Raw genomic sequence first — 17,708 nt, 5'->3', positions numbered from 1 at the left:
TACTTCTAACCCCCCCCCCCCCCCCCCCCCCCCCCCCCAGTCATCCCGCCTCCCTTCCAGCAAAGTGTCAAACCCAGAGCCTCTGTGGCATCTGGACGTGATACTATGATTCTGTTTAAGGACGTGATACTATGATTCTGGATGTGATACTATGATTCTGTTTAAGGTGCTTGTTCCTGTACTTCTAAAAAATCTTTGACATTTGTTTTGGTTTAAGAAGTAAAGTCTATAGCATCTTTTTATAATGTGTCACTCATCCAGCGGCTCTGCCTCCTCTTCTATATTTTTCTTTCATAATTAAAATAGAAATAATAAATATCTCTTAGTTTTGCTTCCCTCCCTTACATCCCTCTTGGCAATAGATACAGAATGTTTTAGGCATCTTGGCATAAGATCAGCTTTCTTTAGCTAAGTCAGGGAAGGCAGTATTTGACTTATATTTTGGGAATATTGCTGATTAGTTCTAGAAGGATGATATAAAGTGCCAAGCATTGTGGAATCTTTGAACTGGAGAAAACAGAAATTCAGTTGATTATAGGAAGAGCAACAATGTGGATAAAATTAAATTTGGAACATCCCTCAGTGCTTAGTAAGAGATATGTGTAAGAAGATGGGGATGGCAAAGATGTTACCTGTCCTCTGGTGATCCTTTAGACAGATCTAAACCTACAAGTCTAAATCTTTGCCTAGAAATCTGCCCTCCCTCATAGCCACACTCAGCCATCCCCAACCTCCCCAACCCCTTCCCTCAGTACTGACATCTCAGCTTTTTTTTTTTTATCTTTAAAATCCAGTGCTTATTTTACACTTACAGCATACCTTTTTTTTTAAAAAAATTGACATATAATGTATTATTTGTTTCAGGGATACAGGGCTGTGATTCATCAGTCATACATAACTCATAGCACATACCCTTCCCAGTGTCCATAACCCAGTCTCTCCATCCCTCCCACCCCCTTACCCTCCAGAAACCCTCAGTTTTGTTTCCTGAAATTAAGAGTCTGTTATGGTTTGTCTCCCTCTCTGGTTTTGTCTTGTTTCATTTTATTCCTCTCTTCCCCCATGATCCTCTGCCTTGTTTCTCAAATTCTGCATATCAGCGACATCATATGATAATTGTCTTTCTCTGATTGACTTATTTCACGTAGCATAATACCTCTAATTCCATCCACTTCATTGCAAAGGGCAAGATTTCATTTTTGATGGCTGCATAATACTCCATTGTCTGTGTATCTATATAAAGTTCACATTTTCTTTATCTATTCATCTGCCAGTGGACATCTAGGCTCTTTCCATAGTTTCCATAGTTTAGCTATTGTAGACATTACTGCTATAAACATTGGGGGGCAGGTGCCCCTTTGGATCACTACATTTGTATTTTTGGAGTAAATACCCTGTAGTGTAATTGCTGGGTCATAGGGTAGCTCTATTTTCAGCTTTTTGAGGAACCTTCATACTGTTTTCCAGAGTGGCTGTACCAGCTTGCATTCCCACCAACAGCGTAGGGGGGTTCCTCTTTCTCTGTATCCTCACCAACATCTGTCGTTTCCTGAGTTATTAATTTTAGCCATTCTAACTGGTATGAGGTGGTACCTCATTGTGGTTTTGATTGTATTTTCCTGATGCTGAGTGATGTGGAGCACTTTTTCATGTATCTGTTGGCCATTTGGATGTCTTCTTTGCAGAAATGTCTGTTCATGTCTTCTGCCTGTTTCTTAATTGGATTCTTTGTTCTTTGGGTATTGAGTTTGCTAAGTTCCTTATAGATTTTGGATACTAGCTCTTTATCTGATATTTCATTTGCAGATATCTTCTCCCATTCTGTCTCTTGTCCTTTAGTTTTGTTGATTGTTTCCTTTGCTGTGCAAACGCTTTCTATCTTGGTGAAGTCCCAATAGTTCATTTTTGCCTTTGCTTTCCTGGCTTTTGGTATGTATCTAGGAAGAAGTTGCTGTGGCTGAGGTCGAAGAAGTTGCTGCCTGTGTTCTCCTCAAGCATTTTGGACATCTCAGCTTTTATTTTTTTTTAAAAAGATTTTATTTATTTATTTGACAGACAGAGATCACAAGCAGACAGAGAGGCAGGCAGAGAGAGAGGAGGAAGCAGGCTCCCTGCTGAGCAGAGAGCCCAATGCCGGGCTTGATCCCAGGACTCTGGGATCATAACCTGAGCCGAAGGCAGAAGCTTTAACCCACTGAGCCACCCAGGCTCCCCAGGCATCTCAGCTTTTAAAAAATATTTGTACACTGCCTTATTCCAAAAACGGTTTAGTGTGAAGAGAAAATAATAGTTGAAAAGCTGGAAGAGTGAGGTGTATAAATGCATGTCATGAAACTTTGCCTACCTGCCACTGGTTGGCCTGAGATTTGTGTCTTGTATTTCTAGCAGGCAGCACAAGAAAGCAAGTGTGATCAGTTGTAAGACTGAGAGTATAAATACTGTGTACTGTATAGTATAACCACCCCCCACCTGCCCCACCAAGAAAAAGCCAAACTAACAAACCACTGCTAATGCAGTGATGAAGTACTCACCTTGATGTTGACACATGAGATCTATTTCTTCTCTGGGATTTAATGAGTTAGTTGGTGACAGTATCCGTGAGTTCCCTGAACCTTGGTTTCTTTGTCTGTACAATTAAGATAGAAGTATTTAATTTGTCTGGTTGTGATGATTGCATGAGGTAATAGATATGAGACCTAGGCAGAACCTGGCACATTTAAGTATCCAACAAATTGTTACTATCATCTGTATGTACAGCAAACACAGTAATATGTTTCCTAAAGGAGCTAATAGATCTTTCTTGCATATAGAGGCATATGGTGTTTAAGTACCCAGTCCTTTTTAGAATTTTGAGTTTGGCTGGAGCAAAACCCTCTTCTGGTTTGATGGGTTTAATTCTACAAAATTATAAGTCATCTTTGGTGGTGTCTGTGAAAGCCTCTTTAACTCGAATGACTACAGAGTTACTAAGTGTAAGAGTTCTCTGTTGGCCTGAAAACATGATAGCAACTATCAATGACATGAATTTAGAAATATCTCAGGAATTGGAAGAATTGGACATGATAGCATTGCAGTACTTCTGCTTTCAGTTGAGGTGGAGCAGGTGAGGATAGCAAGAAGGATGGGAAATGCAAGCATCACCTACTGATAATTTCTGACATCCAGAGATAACTAGGAAAGCCATGTTTTCTTCCCAGTAGTACTGGCTGTGGGATGGATTATGAGATATTCCCAAGACATTTGGAGTTTGTTGGGAATTTACACCATCTGTCAGAAAAAGGCATGCAGGGTATTTATTTGAACACATGATACTGAGGCCACTGCCAAATCAAGGGCTGAATGCCCTTTGACTCACACCTAAATGAACACCATCAAATGTAGGTTCCAGTAGTTTTACTTTATACAATTTTAGTAGCAAAAATGCAAACTTTTTTTTAATAATATTTAAAGCAATCACCTTAATTTTTTTTCTCCTTGAGCATAGTTGAAACAAGTACCTTTTCTTATGAATTATAGCTATTTAAAAAAAAATTATTGCTTCTCCTAGGAAGAAGTTTTCTGTGAAATTTTGGAAGCGGTTTTTGGTGACATTTCTAGCAGAGAGGTTTTATTTTACACACACACACACACACACACACACACACACACTTATTTTTTAAGTCTAAAACTCTTACAAGTTAAGCAAGTATCTGTTCCCGAGTCTTTCAGCGTCTATGGTTTTGTAGACTCTTGCAGAATTGGAAAGCTTGTCTGTCAAGTTTCTCATCTTTTACTTTACATGTAAAATAATACTACACCCTCAACTTTTGTAGATTTCCTAAGTGCTTGCTGTCATTTTTATGAGTTGCAATTTTAAAAATAGCCATCAGTCTTTATGACATATTTCTGAGACAGGTTAAGATATTTTATTGAAAATAAATATTGGAATCCACCTATGAGAGTCTTATCAACAGTAGTGTATTTTCATCAGTAATTCTGCTTGCTGAAGACAGGTGTTCTGTGGGTGCAGCAAGAGTCTTCCATTCGAGCTCATTTTACTTTTGGTATTTTTGTTACTCGGCATGTAATGCTTATGAAATACATGGTCACCACCTTGAGAAAGCGTGCCTTCCCTTCACTCTCCAGAGCAAGGGTGTCTTGCTGTCCTCTCACGGGCACAGAAGCTGAAGTGGACAGTGACTGAGAAGTAATTGAGGAAACACAAACACCGTCCCTGAGTTCCTAAAGGTTTATTTAACTGCAGGACGATGCTCTTTCTCTTCTCCCCGAACCCAAGACAGAAGAGGAAAATTTAGTTACCAATAACGTGTGAGAGGAAAAGGAGGATGCTTTGAGTTTTGCCCAGTGTCATGATTTCTTCTGGCAGCTCTTGGAAAGCAATATCTTCTTTACGTGGGGAGTATTCTGTTCTGCTGTGCTGTAAGGATGCCCACAAAAAAGCTCACAGCTATGTGGGCACCACAGAATTGTAGCTTCCCAGAGGCCATCACTGATAGTATTAAGAGTGCTTGTATGGGCTGGGAGTGGGAACAGAAAGTGCACAACTGCCCATGTGCATGATGGATCTTTTTGGACTGGTGGAAATATTCTAAAATTAATTAAGGTGATGGTTGTAGAACTCCGTAAATATACTAAAAATCATTGAATTGTAGCTTAAAATGAGTGCATTTTATGCATGTAAATTATACCTCAATAAAGCCGATAAAAATGTCTGAAACTTGGGGTGTCTTGCAAGGAACCACAGTTCTGCTTGGTATCTGGGCTCCAGAGAGCATCATCATATCTGAGAGCTTCCCCACCTGTGTGCAAATGTGTGTTAAAGTGACTGAAGGGTGTATGTGCGTGTTGGGGGGCACCTGAGGCAGCAGCTAGGGGAGATGGGGATAAGCTGCATCTTATTCACAAGGTGGTGGGGAGGGGGGGTGGTTGTGGGAGGGCATGTGATCATGGTGTGAATAAAATGGCACCATTTTTTGTGGTGTTTTCACTCCAGTGAGGTCCCAGGTTGGGAATATTCCTCTCCGTGGGCTTTGAAAGCTCACTCTCTGAATCATTCTCTTTGGTTAGGTTGACAACAACATTTTATAGTCAGAAATCTTACCTTAAAATGCTATCAGCCCATAGAAACGATCTTTCAAATGACTTATAAAAGACACTGTGGATAAATAAATTCAAAAAGTCTTTCTGTGTAATATCAGTATGACTAATGTAGCATCACTGCCTTTTTTTTTTTTTGCTTAGTTGCCATTATTTAATAAGATGTAGAAAATATTTAACGTGACAGGTTTTTAAATTTTCTAGCTTCTTAATTCTTTTCATGACGTTTTCCTAATTCCTGAATGAAAGCAACCAAGCTCTCAGTGTTTGATTTACTAAAGAAATTGGTTGGCTTTGTTTGCATACATTGTGTGACTTGAGACAAAGCGGCAGGTCTCCCTCTGTAACCGGAGCACAGGAAACAATTGACACTGTTTCTTAATTCACATTGTTTCTGAGACATTTCCTACTTCCTAGTATAATATAGCTTTCCCATGAGAACAATTTGCTTGCAAATGGTTAGACATGATAAATTTCTCATTGGCACTTATTCTGGGAGGAGAATTTCACTGTGCTTTGTAATAGTTGAGTTGGTGTGTGTGTGTGTCTGTGTGTTGGGGGGACTTTATATAGATGCCTCCAACTTCATTCCAAATACCAGACTTTTTTTTGGAATGCTAACCCATTCACTTAGGGATCTGCATTCCTTAGTTGGAAGCTCTCGCCTAAAGGAGCATATAACTGTTTTAATCCTTCCAATTCAAGGGAACACCCCTGTGAATTATACTGTATTTAGATATGCCTGATGAGCTCCTGTGAAAAGTAACTCACAGCACTTTATATTAGACATACTGCGTGTATAAGTTTTGCGCGTTAGGTGTGTGGTATTCTCTGTGGCATTGTAAAGTGGTCATCAAGGAGTACTTCTAGAATAGAATAGGAAGTGGCAAAGGTGAGATAATCTCATCTAATTTGCAATTCAAAAAAGAAAAGAAAGTTTTCACATTACTTCTGAGATGGTGGTTCCCACATTCAGAAGTTATGCTGTATATAAAGTGAAAGTAAAAGTTTCCCAATTAAAAAAAAAAAAAGATGTGGAACTTTGAGTTCTTTTTTTTCCCCCCGTCTTATCAGATTTTGTAAAAATAATATCACTTGTCAGTTTTGCAGCTTCTTCCATCTAGAGAACTAAAAGCATTTCACAATCTTTTTTCCTCATGCCCTTCTCTTCAAGGCAATTTTTGCTGGGCTGGGTTTATTTTTATCATTGCAACAACCAGTTTTTAGAAACTTTTGGAAACGAAAAAAGAAAAATGAGAATGGCACTGTAACTGACATTCATTTTAGCTGTTTCCTAGTGTGAACATTTGAGTATTTCTAAAATCTTCTCTCCAAGTATGTCTTATTTTTTCTCAATTTGTCCCAGTTCTAAGTCTCTATTCTGCTGATTTGGTAAAAAAAAAGGAAAAAAAAAGTTTTAACGTAAAACCTTATGCCCAGCAGAATGACTTCTTGAACTTTGAGTTAGATCTTTATTTTTTGCTGCTCCCAGACCTCTTTTCTCAGCACCCTGTTCAGTGTATCACAGACTCAGGAAGGTTATAACTAGATAGGTGTCCTGGGATCACCCGAGGTAAGCCTCTTGTTACACAAATAATGAGATTGAGGCCCAGAATGGTTAAGGGACATGCTCAAGGTCAAATAGCTTATTGATGACCAAGGTACGACCAGAATCAAGGATTCCTGATTTCTGGCTTGGTCCTTTTTGGTTTCCCTACACTTTTAAAAGGAGTCTATCTGAATAGAACTGGAGTACACCCTCGCAGAATCCCGGTGCCTGCCAACAGATTGAATTATACTCTAGCGACCTGAAAATTGGGAAGAGATTTTTTTTTTTTTTGAGTTTATTTGTCAAATATAAAATGGTAATGAATTCATAGACATTTCCTTCTGACCAGAGGAGCTTGTGAAATTTCTGTGCAGCAGAGAATGTGCTTTGAAATGACTGGTGATCTGTGTACCTTCTCAGGCCACCATACCATCTACATTGGGGTCCATGTGCCGAAGAGTTACAGGAGAAGGAGACGCCACAAGAGAAAGACAGGGCACAAAGAGAAGAAGGAAAAAGAAAGAATCTCTGAGAACTACTCTGATAAGTCAGATGTGGAAAATGCTGATGAGTCCAGCAGCAGCATCCTGAAGCCTCTCAGTGAGTACTTCCTGGGCGTCTCTGCTCCTCTCCGTCTCACTCCCACATTCTTGGGAAGGACACCTTTTGGGATCTTGTGATGAATGGGGAGGGGCGCAGTCATACTGAGGTGGTCTTCTCTTGACGGGTAATGTCTGTGGGACTCTTTTCTTGTCCGAGCAGGTTGTTCTAGGAGATCTGGTAAGATTCTGAAAAGATCTGAAAAAGTTTAGGCATGTCTGTGGTTTTTACATTTTGAGTCGTGAAATAGGGCTATTTCATGGTATTTAATACATGGTATTTAACTACAGTAATCAATAGTACTGGAAGACTCAAGGAAAGTTTTGGATTGCTTTGGCTTCGAAATAGGTTCTTTTAAGACAGTGGGTCAAGGTGAGAGCTATATATACATAGGATATTGATAGGGTTATAGATGGCATCTCCCCAGGCTTTGGGCCAGGTCGATGATTTGAAAAGGAAGAGCGGACAAGCATCCTGCGAATCAGAGAAGAAGGTAGAGCGATGCAGGTCTTGAAATGCTGAACATTAAGTATCAGACGTTGGATAGGAGTGTTATTAAGAACAGGGTAACAAGAGCTCAGAGGACAGACACCCAAGGCTTCGTTTGAGTGTATTCAGGGATATGCATTTGTTGCTTTTGCTTCTTAGGATGTGGAGATGATTGCCATCCGGGGAGCTTTGTGGCTGAAGCGAGAATGAGTACGTGAAGAAGGGAGAAGCAACAGAAACACATGCCAGTTTTGGAAGATTCCCCAACAGGAGCTCCATAGTGACAGCTTTTCATGCTGGCAGAGCTCTGTACATGCTTCATCTTTTTGCTGCAGTCGCAGAAATATGGAGCCCGCAGTAAAATGCGCTCTGGGCGGCGCAGATAAGGGTCCCGCTCAGTCACCACAGGTGATGAGAGCACGGATTAGAACCAACAGCTCAGGAGTGTTGAACCGTGAATCTGCAGAGTTCAGTTAAAGAGGGTGTGAAGCGTAGGGATGTGAATCTGTGAATCTCGAATACTCTCACTACGGACACCGAGCAGGTGGCTTAGGAGCTAGTGAAGTCCTGTCCTGAGAGGAACCGTGCAGATGGACCACTGGATTAGAGAGCCACGGTGGGAGGAAAGCGCGGAGACAGACCACAAAATTCACACTGCAAGATATTAGAACAAATGTGAGACAGGAAGGACCAAAGGGCAGGAGCTAGGAATTCTGCACTTTTCATTAGACTGTTGGGGAAAAGCCTGCCTGAAAGGAATCCTTCCTATACTGACTGAAATCATGGGATCCGTTTCAAGCAAAGTCCTTGAGATGCAGATTAAAAAGGTCAGAGTTGATAGTCTGCAGGAACAAAAGATTACACCCTTTTCCAAATAAATTACTACTGTTTCTTTCTGTTTGCTATCTGTTTCGGCAAAGTTGTGCCAGAACCAGAGGTCTCTCCCTGGGGAGTGTGTGTGTGTGTGTGTGTGTGTGTGTGTGAGAGAGAGAGAGAGAGAGAGAGTGAGATCTCTTGCTCTCTCCCTCCCTTTGTCTCTAAGTCATCTCTCGTTCTGCAGGGTATAAACGAGAGTGCATCGTTACTATAGATAGTGAAAAGGTGAGAGATGCTCACCTATACACATGGGCCGAGGGCTTTTAGATAATCATGTACCAGCTTTTTAGGAAGGGCAGCAGGAACAATGCCAGTAACACTCGAGAGGTGAAAGGGGACAAGCAGATCAGAAAGGCGCTGGGACTAAATGTGCACCGACCGCGGGGGCCTGTTGGTTTCTGTGGCAGCTGGGGACTAGCTCGTGTGCAGCATGTCGGGTAAACAAGGCTGCCCGTTCTCTTTACCCTCTGAGGTCTCCTCCCCGGGGCGTACTGCGTTGTGTTGTATACTCTGTTTCTGAAGGGGTCATATGGAGAGACTGTTGTTAAGGACCAATTGTTCAGTGATCATAAGAAAATTATTCGTAAATGTGCATTTTTCAGTTAGTTATTTTCTTGCTAGTCAGTAAGTTATGCTATCCTATGCCTCGACATATTTGACATGGATTATCCAATTTTTTTAAAAGAGCATTGGTGATCTTATTTATTTATTTATTTATTTAGAGCACTTCCAGGGGAGGGGCAGAGAGGGAGGGAGAGAGAGAATCTCAAGCAGTCTCCATGCCCAGCACAGAGTCTAGTTCCTGGGCTCAGTCTCACGACCCTGAGATCATGACCTGAACCAAAATTAAGAGTTGGATGCTTAGTCAACGGATACACTCAGGTGGCCCCGATGGGTCATCCAATTTGATATGAAGGTCCTCTTAGAAATTTATATTTTCTTTATTGCTTATCATGGAGACCAGATGGATTGGTCGCTGGTTTACCTGGAGCACTTCCATGTGAAAGTGAGAATTGTTGCACCACGTATAGAAAGGCATTTAACTCTAGGTTTTTGGGGAAGCTACAGGGCTCTGTCACCAACCTGACAATAAAATTCTTATGGGAAAACTCACTGAAATATCTCCCTAGGATACCATTTGATACCATAATTTTCTCTCAAGAACAGCTCCACAGAGTTTGTTATTCTTGGTTCTAGAGTGTTTGAGTTCCTTATGTGCATACAGGCATACCGCGTCCCATAGATCAGATTCCTGCACGAGCCTGACATCATATCAGGTGATGCTTGTAACTTCTGGAAAAACCCTGTGTATAAATAGAGTAACTTGATGAGAGTCATCTCTGATTCCTTATTTCACCCTCAATTACAATCCTTCAGTGACTTTTATTAGTTCTACTTAAAATATATCTGAAACTGTCTACTGCTCTTTAGTTTTGCTGCCACACTCTGGTCCAGGGAATCTCTTGCTCAGACAATTGCCACAAGCTCCACTCTTCAAGTCTTTTTCCACCCAAAGGCAACAGTGATCATCATAAAATGTAAATTGGGTTATGCCCTTCCTCTGCTGAAAATTTCCTGTTGTCCTTAGAATAAAATCTTATTGGACATCATGGCCCACAGTGTCTCACCAGTCCTGCCATGTACCCTTCTCATCTTGCTCACTTTAGTTCAGCCACACTGATTTTTCAGTTCCTTGGTGCCCAAGCCCTTTCTGCCTCAGGGCCTTTGCACATGTAGCCCGTCTTCCTGGAATGGTCACCCCATTCTTGTCCTAGTTAGCTTTTCTCTTTATGTTCTAGCTTTTTCTCTTTTTTTTAAAGATTTTATTTGTTTATGTGTGAGACATGGAGAGAGAGATTGAGCGTGAGAGTGAGCACAAGCAGGGAAAGCAGCGGAAGGCAGAAGGAGAAGCAGACTCCCCACTGAGCAAGGATCCCAATGCAGGACTGGATCCTAGGACCCTGGGAACGTGACCTGAGCCGAAGGCAGACCCTTAACTGACTGAGCCACCCAGGTGTCCCGTGTTCTAGCTTTTGTATGTTGTGGAGACAGACTTTTCCTATTATTCTATCAACTTATGTTCTCCAGTGTCATTCGTTCTCAGCTCTTTCTTTCCTTCATACTTTACGCTTCAACTTGCAATGTTGCGAGCATGTGCCGATGCTACATTGTTAGCTCAGTGAGTGATAGGATCAGAGTTGTCTTGTTCACTGTGTTATTTCTGGAACTTAGCACAGTGCCTGGCACATAGTACGTGCCTAATAAATGCTTATGGAGGAGTAAGGGAGTGAATGGATCACTACAGAGGAAGACACCAATGTTGCTTGTATTGGTGTATTTCACAGTAATTGATCAAGATCTAGCTGATTTTCTCGTTTTTAGTCCTTGCACATCATCTTTATCTTTCCCTGCTCTGCCTTCTTCCCTCGCCACATAAAATCTGGCCCTAACTTTTTAATTATTCCACTTTGCAAAGTGCCTCATTATTGTAACTATTGCCACAGTGGCATTTTGGTTTGGGTAGATGACTTCCGAGCGTGTTGTGCTGCTTGTCGCCCACAGCTGATGGAAGAAATTCATCCGCAGGCCACATGGATCCATCATGCACACTTCGAAATGCTTACTATTCCGCACAGAATCCAGGCAGCCCAGCTTCAGAAGCCGTGTTAAAGAGGCACGGAATTGAATAATTAAGGGCATTTAGAAGAAGAAATAAGCCAAGTGTCTTCCCGTGTGTAGGCACATCAGGAGGATGACATAATTAACAGGTTCATTTGGCTCATACCCGAGATGCTTCTCCTATTCTTTATGGCTCTCCTGTCAAGGCAGGGCTTCCAAAAAGTGAGTGCATGTTTTGGTTCCCACACATCTGGAGCCTTGAGGAGGAACTGGATCTGTTCTTTCCAGCTTGGCGGCAGCCCCGAGTCCTTAGCAGCCGCTCTCCCCCAGGTGTGGTGTCCGAACCGCCCGCCCAGCTTGGGACATAGGGAAGGAAACGCATGCGAGAAGGTGTGGTTCGCTGAGCAGCCGGGGAGGGAGGCTGGGGAAGGAGAGTGAAATGGAAAAGAGGCAGGAGGAGAGACAAGGGAATGAGGAGGTGGTGTGGAGTGGGTGGTGGAGAGAAAAGTTAGATTGTGCTCTTTCTTAAAAATAATCCTTTTTGCCTCCTCCACCGTGCGTTTTTTTTTTTTTAAAGTTAGCAGCTGCCATCCTCTGAGGGTTGCCCAGAAAGTGGGTGGGAAGGTGGTCTTTGATGAGTTGGGCCCTAGAAACACACCAAAACGTCCACAGATGGTTTTGACCTCCGAACTTCTCATTCGGTTAGTGTCCTGGGATATTGGTGGGGGAATCCCAAGCTGCTTTGTGAGTGCGGAGACTCTGAAGATGTGTAAAATGTTAGGAAACAGAGCGACAAACAGAATATCCCATTCAGCCTATCGGTCTGATGTGTGAGGGATTTCTGGACAAGCTGGAGCAGGCATCAGTGCTTGGAGGTGCTAACGGCTTCTCACACGTATGACTTGCCTGTTGTGGAATCATACTGTGAGGTATGTGCATACAGACACTCATTCAGTCTTGTGGTATTCTTTTTTTAGCCCTTTGGATATGTACCAGAACTGATGGATTTATGCTAGTGAACATTTTTCTGTGAGCCGGGAACAATGGATACCAGTTGGTGATCCAGTTATGGTAGGAAACTGAAACAGAGAAATGGGGAGCTGCTTTTGTTCAGTGCTTCCGGGTAAATGAACAGGGTACCTTTTCATAAGAGCCAAGATTATTTGGGGTTTTGTCATCTGACTTCCCCTTTTCCCAGTGCACACCCCTCTGCCCTCCCTCTACCTGACCTTATTCCTCTTAGTGCATTCTTTTTTTTTTTCCTTGATTTTTAAATGTTTTCAGGCAAGACCCTGAAGCCTAAGGTCATAAAGTAAGCTTTGTTTATTCTCGATAATGCCGTGTACATGTGCCCCAAATGAATGCGTGTGGTAGGGGAAGAGAGGATCTTGGGAATGTGTGTGAAATGAGGTAGATGTTGTCCCTGTTAAGAAACCAAACAGAACACGAAAGAACTATACTGTCTCTGTCACCCTCTTCTCTATTTTTTTTTTTTATCTTATATAAGTAGGAGGAAGTACTTTTCTCTAGGTCTGAAACAAAGTCTCTTTATATTAAAAAAAAAATTGAAAACTTAGAGTTTGCCTTTGCAGAAGGGGCACTTGTAATTTTACTGGGAAAGCAGTGGTTGGGAACACATATTCGAGCCAGACTGAGTTTGAATCCCAGCTCCTATCAGCAGTGCAACCTTGGCAAAGAAACTTAACCTCTCTGTGCTCCGGGGTTCTCATGCTCTAAAAGGAGATAATCATGGAATTTAATTCACAGTGTTCTGAGTATTAAGTGAGCAGTGCGTCTGGTTAACAGTTATGGTTGGCAACTATGATTTTGATGGCTCTGAACAAGCTCATTTTCCCCCCACCCATTGTACACAGCTAACATCAAGAGCTTCAGACTAAAACTTTGTAGAGATTAATATCCTATGAACACTAATCACTGTCCTTTAAGGTCTTCTGGAGTTTTCTACTACAATTTCCCCCTGGCTCTTCCTTTGCTTTAGCTACCAGCTTGGCTCCTCACTCCCAATGGCACCTTTGAAGAAACTAACTGAAATTTAGTCTTTAAGCTTGCTAGGGGTGTCACCTGGATGCTGACTGGTAGGAAAAAAGACCAATGAAACAAGACTTTCAGTGGGGTCAGAAGTGTTCGCTATTGTGACTGCTTGCTGACTGTGTTCTTGATTTTGGTCAGCAGTTGGAATTCCCAGTTCTGGGCCCCTGCAAGCAAGTGGGCTGTTTGCTCCTTCCTGAGAAGGATCTCTTCTGGCTCTCTGTCTTTCTCACTGAAATTAATCCGAGGAAGGGCTGTTGGGTGGGACAGGTCAGCAACTTGAAGGCAGTGTTGTACAGAAAGGAAATATGTCTGGCATACTTGTGTTTTTGGTGCTGCTGGGTTGGGTCAGCAAGTTTGTGTTTTGTGTGGTACAGATAATTGCTGTTTATTCCTCTGGGATGCTGGTGCATACAGGAGGACTGTGTCATGGAGTTTTTGCCTTCTTTAGCTAGTTAACCATGTACGTCTCTCAGGGAGCTTTGAATTTCTGAAATTCAGCTCTCCTGGAGCGCCCTCCAAATGGTAGTTCTTACACTGTGGAAGGGTGTCATTTCTTGGTGCCTCTGATTGTTCTATTATGATAGTTATTCCATTTTATCATGCCATGAGATGTTTTGAATAGTGTGTTTACATGTGTCATGGGAGAGTTGATGTTGCTTCTATTTTTAGTGACTCATGAGTTCAGGAGGCCCCAGAGAGTTCTACTGTGCTCCAGGTGCTGGGGTACTCCAGGCTAAAAGGAGGTTGTGACTTGGCATGGACAACAGGGGAAACCCCAGCAGTATGTGGAATTTAAGATGTGAAGTATACTTTGATGAAGTGAGTGGGGGTGTACATGGCTGCCTGCCACAGGCATTGCTACCCAGGCAGGACATGTCCTGTGGTTTGGGTTCAAATTTGTAAGACAGGAAGCTTGAGGGTGTGAGTATATTTGTGAGTATGTGTGTACGTGTGTGATTATTGGACTTGTGTGGAATATTGGTAGGGGTCTTTCTTTTTAACTTGAGTATGGTTTACGTATCATGTTACATTAGTTTCAGGCACACAACATAGTGATTCAGCAACTCTGTATGTGACATGGTGCTCAGAACAAGCATGGCTACCATCTGTCACCATGCAACACTATTACAGTATCATTGACTATCTTCCCTGGTAGGGATCTTCTTGAAAGGGTCTTCTGTTGAGGAAATTTCTCAGATTGAGGGAAATAGTTATTAAAGGACTATATGTGTTCTTGACACCAGGGATTTATTCCAGACTTTACGAGTTCAAACTGTTGATGCAGGAGTCGTTGGGATGAGGGGCCATTGGGGACCATGGGTCTATTCTACAAATAACTTCTCTGGAATTCTTCCATGACCACTATCTGGAAGCAGGAATGTTGGGTTCTTTTAATAACTTTCCAATGCAAGGGGAGCGCTACGTGATTTCTTTTTTATCACATTTTTAAGGTGTTGTGAGCATGGAGTTCCTACTATCCTAGTTGCCTGTACAACAAAAATATCAACTATCCTTGCTTCTTTCCTGCTCTTTTTCTTCCATAGCCAGCCATTCACTGAGTGCTGTTGGTTTTTCCTTCAGAGTCTGTCATGTCTGCCCTTTCCTTTGAATTCCTAATGCAATATCTTCTCATTTGGGTGTTCAGCCTTCAGATTCTTCTTTGAAATAGAAGGACTTTTTTCAGACAAGGCTGCCAGACATCTTTTTTTAAAAATTTATTTTATTTTTAAAAGATTTTATTTATTTATTTGACAGAGAGAGAGATCACAAGCAGGCAGAGAGGCAGGCACAGAGAGAGAGCGGGGAAGCAGGCTCCCTGCCGAGGAGAGAGCCCAATGTGGGGCTCGATCCCAGGACCCTGAGATCATGACATGACCTGAAGGCAGAGGCTTAACCCACTGAGCCACCCAGGCACCCCAAGGCTGCCAGACATCTTAAATTCACTTCCATCTAGTCTTTTTTTTTTTTTTTTTAATTAAACAAGTAAGCAAGCAAACAAACAAGCAAGCAAAACTCTTCTAATGCTCCTTACTATTTAAGGCAGGTTCCTTACTTGGGATGCTCATACATTAAGAGTAAACTGATAATATAATGGGGTTCCTCTATTCATTTTAATATTTTAAGTTGCTTAATGATAATTATAGGTTTACTCTGTTTCTTCAAGTCCTTAAAGAGTACATTTATACTAACTCATAACAGCTTTCCCAGTTCTTGAGCTCCTGTGGCAAGTATCCCCTGCATTACATGTTCTGGTACTTAGACTGGTAACACCTCCTGTACGGACCTGCCTGTTTCATTCAGGCGTGTGTCATCTCTCCAACAGCATCGTTAGAGCCTCAAGGGCAGGAGCAATATCTTACGCTTATTTTGAATCATTTTCTGAAATAGCATATCCTTTGCATGGATGCATCAATGAAATGTCCAGAAATTACCAATTAGTTTTAAATATTCCAGCCTGCTGAGAAAATAAAAACCGAAGAGAAAAGGTTATGTGATTATTCAGCATTAACAACCACTTCAGTTAAAAAATGCTACCCCTGCAACCTAAATCTTAGTGAAGTGTGATTAAAATAGAAGTCACCAGTGTTGTGCAGTAGCGTGAGTTGAATGCTGGTGCAACGGCAAGAGAGAAGGCCAGGAAGAGTGATCTCAGATAGCTCAGGTCCTGTAGTTCTACAGCTTTGTTTTGCAGTGACTAATTAGCACACAAATAAAATAGAAATTGTCTATGTTTTCAAAACAGAAACAAAAGTGCTATCCTGAGTATACTTTTTCTCCTGAAAAAATGTTAAAATGTGTGAAAATATGCAGGTTAACGTAAGCATGCAAAATATAATTTAAGATGACATTTCTTTAAAGAACCACAGAGCATGTTGAGTTGGAATAAGTCTGCCTCTACTTTTGACTGTTCATTTCATACTCGCATTCCACTGTGGTGCGTGAGTGAGGCTGGGCTATAAAGGAGGCTACTTTAGGATAGTGAGATTTGTTAATTACCGAGTGTGTCATCAAGGCTGTTTGTGGAATGTCTTACTTAGAGAAGCATAAGTGTTGTTTATTTATGTGTATTACAGATAAGCAGATTAATCCATGTTGCTGCAGAGATGAACTTAGATGACCTTTGTACATCCTTCTCAGAATTACGATTTAGTGATTTTGAAACAAGAACATCCCTGAAACTTTTTATTCTGTTGCTGCTTGCCAGTTAAGCAGAATTCCATTGGGGGGGAAAAAAAGGGAGGAGGCACTTGCTACCCTTACGTAAAGCCACTACTGGTAGAGGTGCTGTTGTGATACAGCAGTCTGTATTAAAATTATTTTTTGTCAGTTATCAGAATTTTACCACAAAGGCCACAAAAGAAAGCAATTATGTTTAATTGCTTCTGCTTCATTTATGAGGCTTTGGGAAGTGATAATTTAGGTGTAACGGAAAATGTGACTTCTGAAGGCAAATTTACAATAAACACGTGGGCCATATAGCTAGCTGGGTTTGCTTAAAACTGAAGTTGTTTTCTGTAGAAAATAGGCTGATTTCTGTTGCTAAGGCATGGGAATAGCAATTTGTAGAACTAGAAATTCACTACAGATCCACCCAATACCCAGGACACATGCGTGAGCTCCTATAAAATCTTAAATCAATTTTTCGTCTAACTCTTACTTTGTTACTTCTTGTGAAACTGTTGCGAACCCCAAACAAAAACCAAGGAAACAAATAAGCAAAAAATTTCAAAAAGGCTTTTGGATTATTATGTATTGATGTCCACACCCAAAACCAGTGAATATTCTCCCTTGTTACTCCAATTCTTTTTTTTTTTTTTTTTAAGACTTTTATTTTTTATTTGACAGAGAGAGATCACAAGTAGGCAGAGAGGCAGGCAGAGAGAGAGGAGGAAGCAGGCTCCCCACGGAGCAGAGAGCCTGATGCGGGGTTCGATCCCAAGACCCTGGGATCATGACCTGAGCCGAAGGCAGAGGCTTTAACCCACTGAGCCACCCAGGCACCCCTGTTACTCCAATTCCTCAATATAGATTTTGAGCAAAAGATACTCTAGTTAAGAAGAATTAGGGGCTCTTGGGAGGCTCAGTCAGTCAGTTAAGCATCTGTCTGCGGCTCAGGGCTCTGTGCTCAGCAGTCTCCTCCTTCCTCTCCCTCTGCCTGCCCCTCCCCCTGCTTGTGCTTTCTCTCTCTCTCTCTCTCTCAAATTAATACATCTCAAAAAGAAGAATTAAAAGTAGATAGCTGGTGTTCCACTGGCCACTTCATTTAGATCAGACGCTGATCACATTTTTGAAAGTATGTGTGAGAAGCGTAGCTCAAGGAGACTTTCTTACTGCTCGCACGCTCACACCAAGCTTGGAGGGTTTACGGATTTTATTGCCCCATGGAACTGGCTGGAAATCTGTCTATGCTACATTCTCCTTCAGC

At 41.7% G+C, this 17,708-nt stretch overlaps 1 protein-coding gene across 2 annotated transcripts in view; it reads left to right on the top strand.

Annotated features, from left to right (window-relative positions):
• The window catches only part of SLC4A4 (solute carrier family 4 member 4), a 266,399-nt gene that overhangs the window by 12,356 nt on the left and 236,335 nt on the right, over nucleotides 1-17,708 (top strand). For both annotated transcript variants that reach the window (XM_032843239.1, XM_032843305.1), the window contains exon 2: nucleotides 7,067-7,246. In XM_032843239.1, the coding sequence (XP_032699130.1) occupies nucleotides 7,067-7,246 (180 nt within the window). The remainder of the gene's footprint in view (nucleotides 1-7,066; nucleotides 7,247-17,708) is intronic.

Source organism: Lontra canadensis, unplaced genomic scaffold, assembly GCF_010015895.1.
Source record: "Lontra canadensis isolate GAN:19392208 unplaced genomic scaffold, GSC_riverotter_1.0 scaffold1, whole genome shotgun sequence".
In the NCBI taxonomy this organism is placed as follows: Eukaryota; Metazoa; Chordata; class Mammalia; order Carnivora; family Mustelidae; genus Lontra; species Lontra canadensis.
Note: the sequence above shows the minus strand (reverse complement) of the source record. Positions and strands in the feature narration are given on the sequence as shown.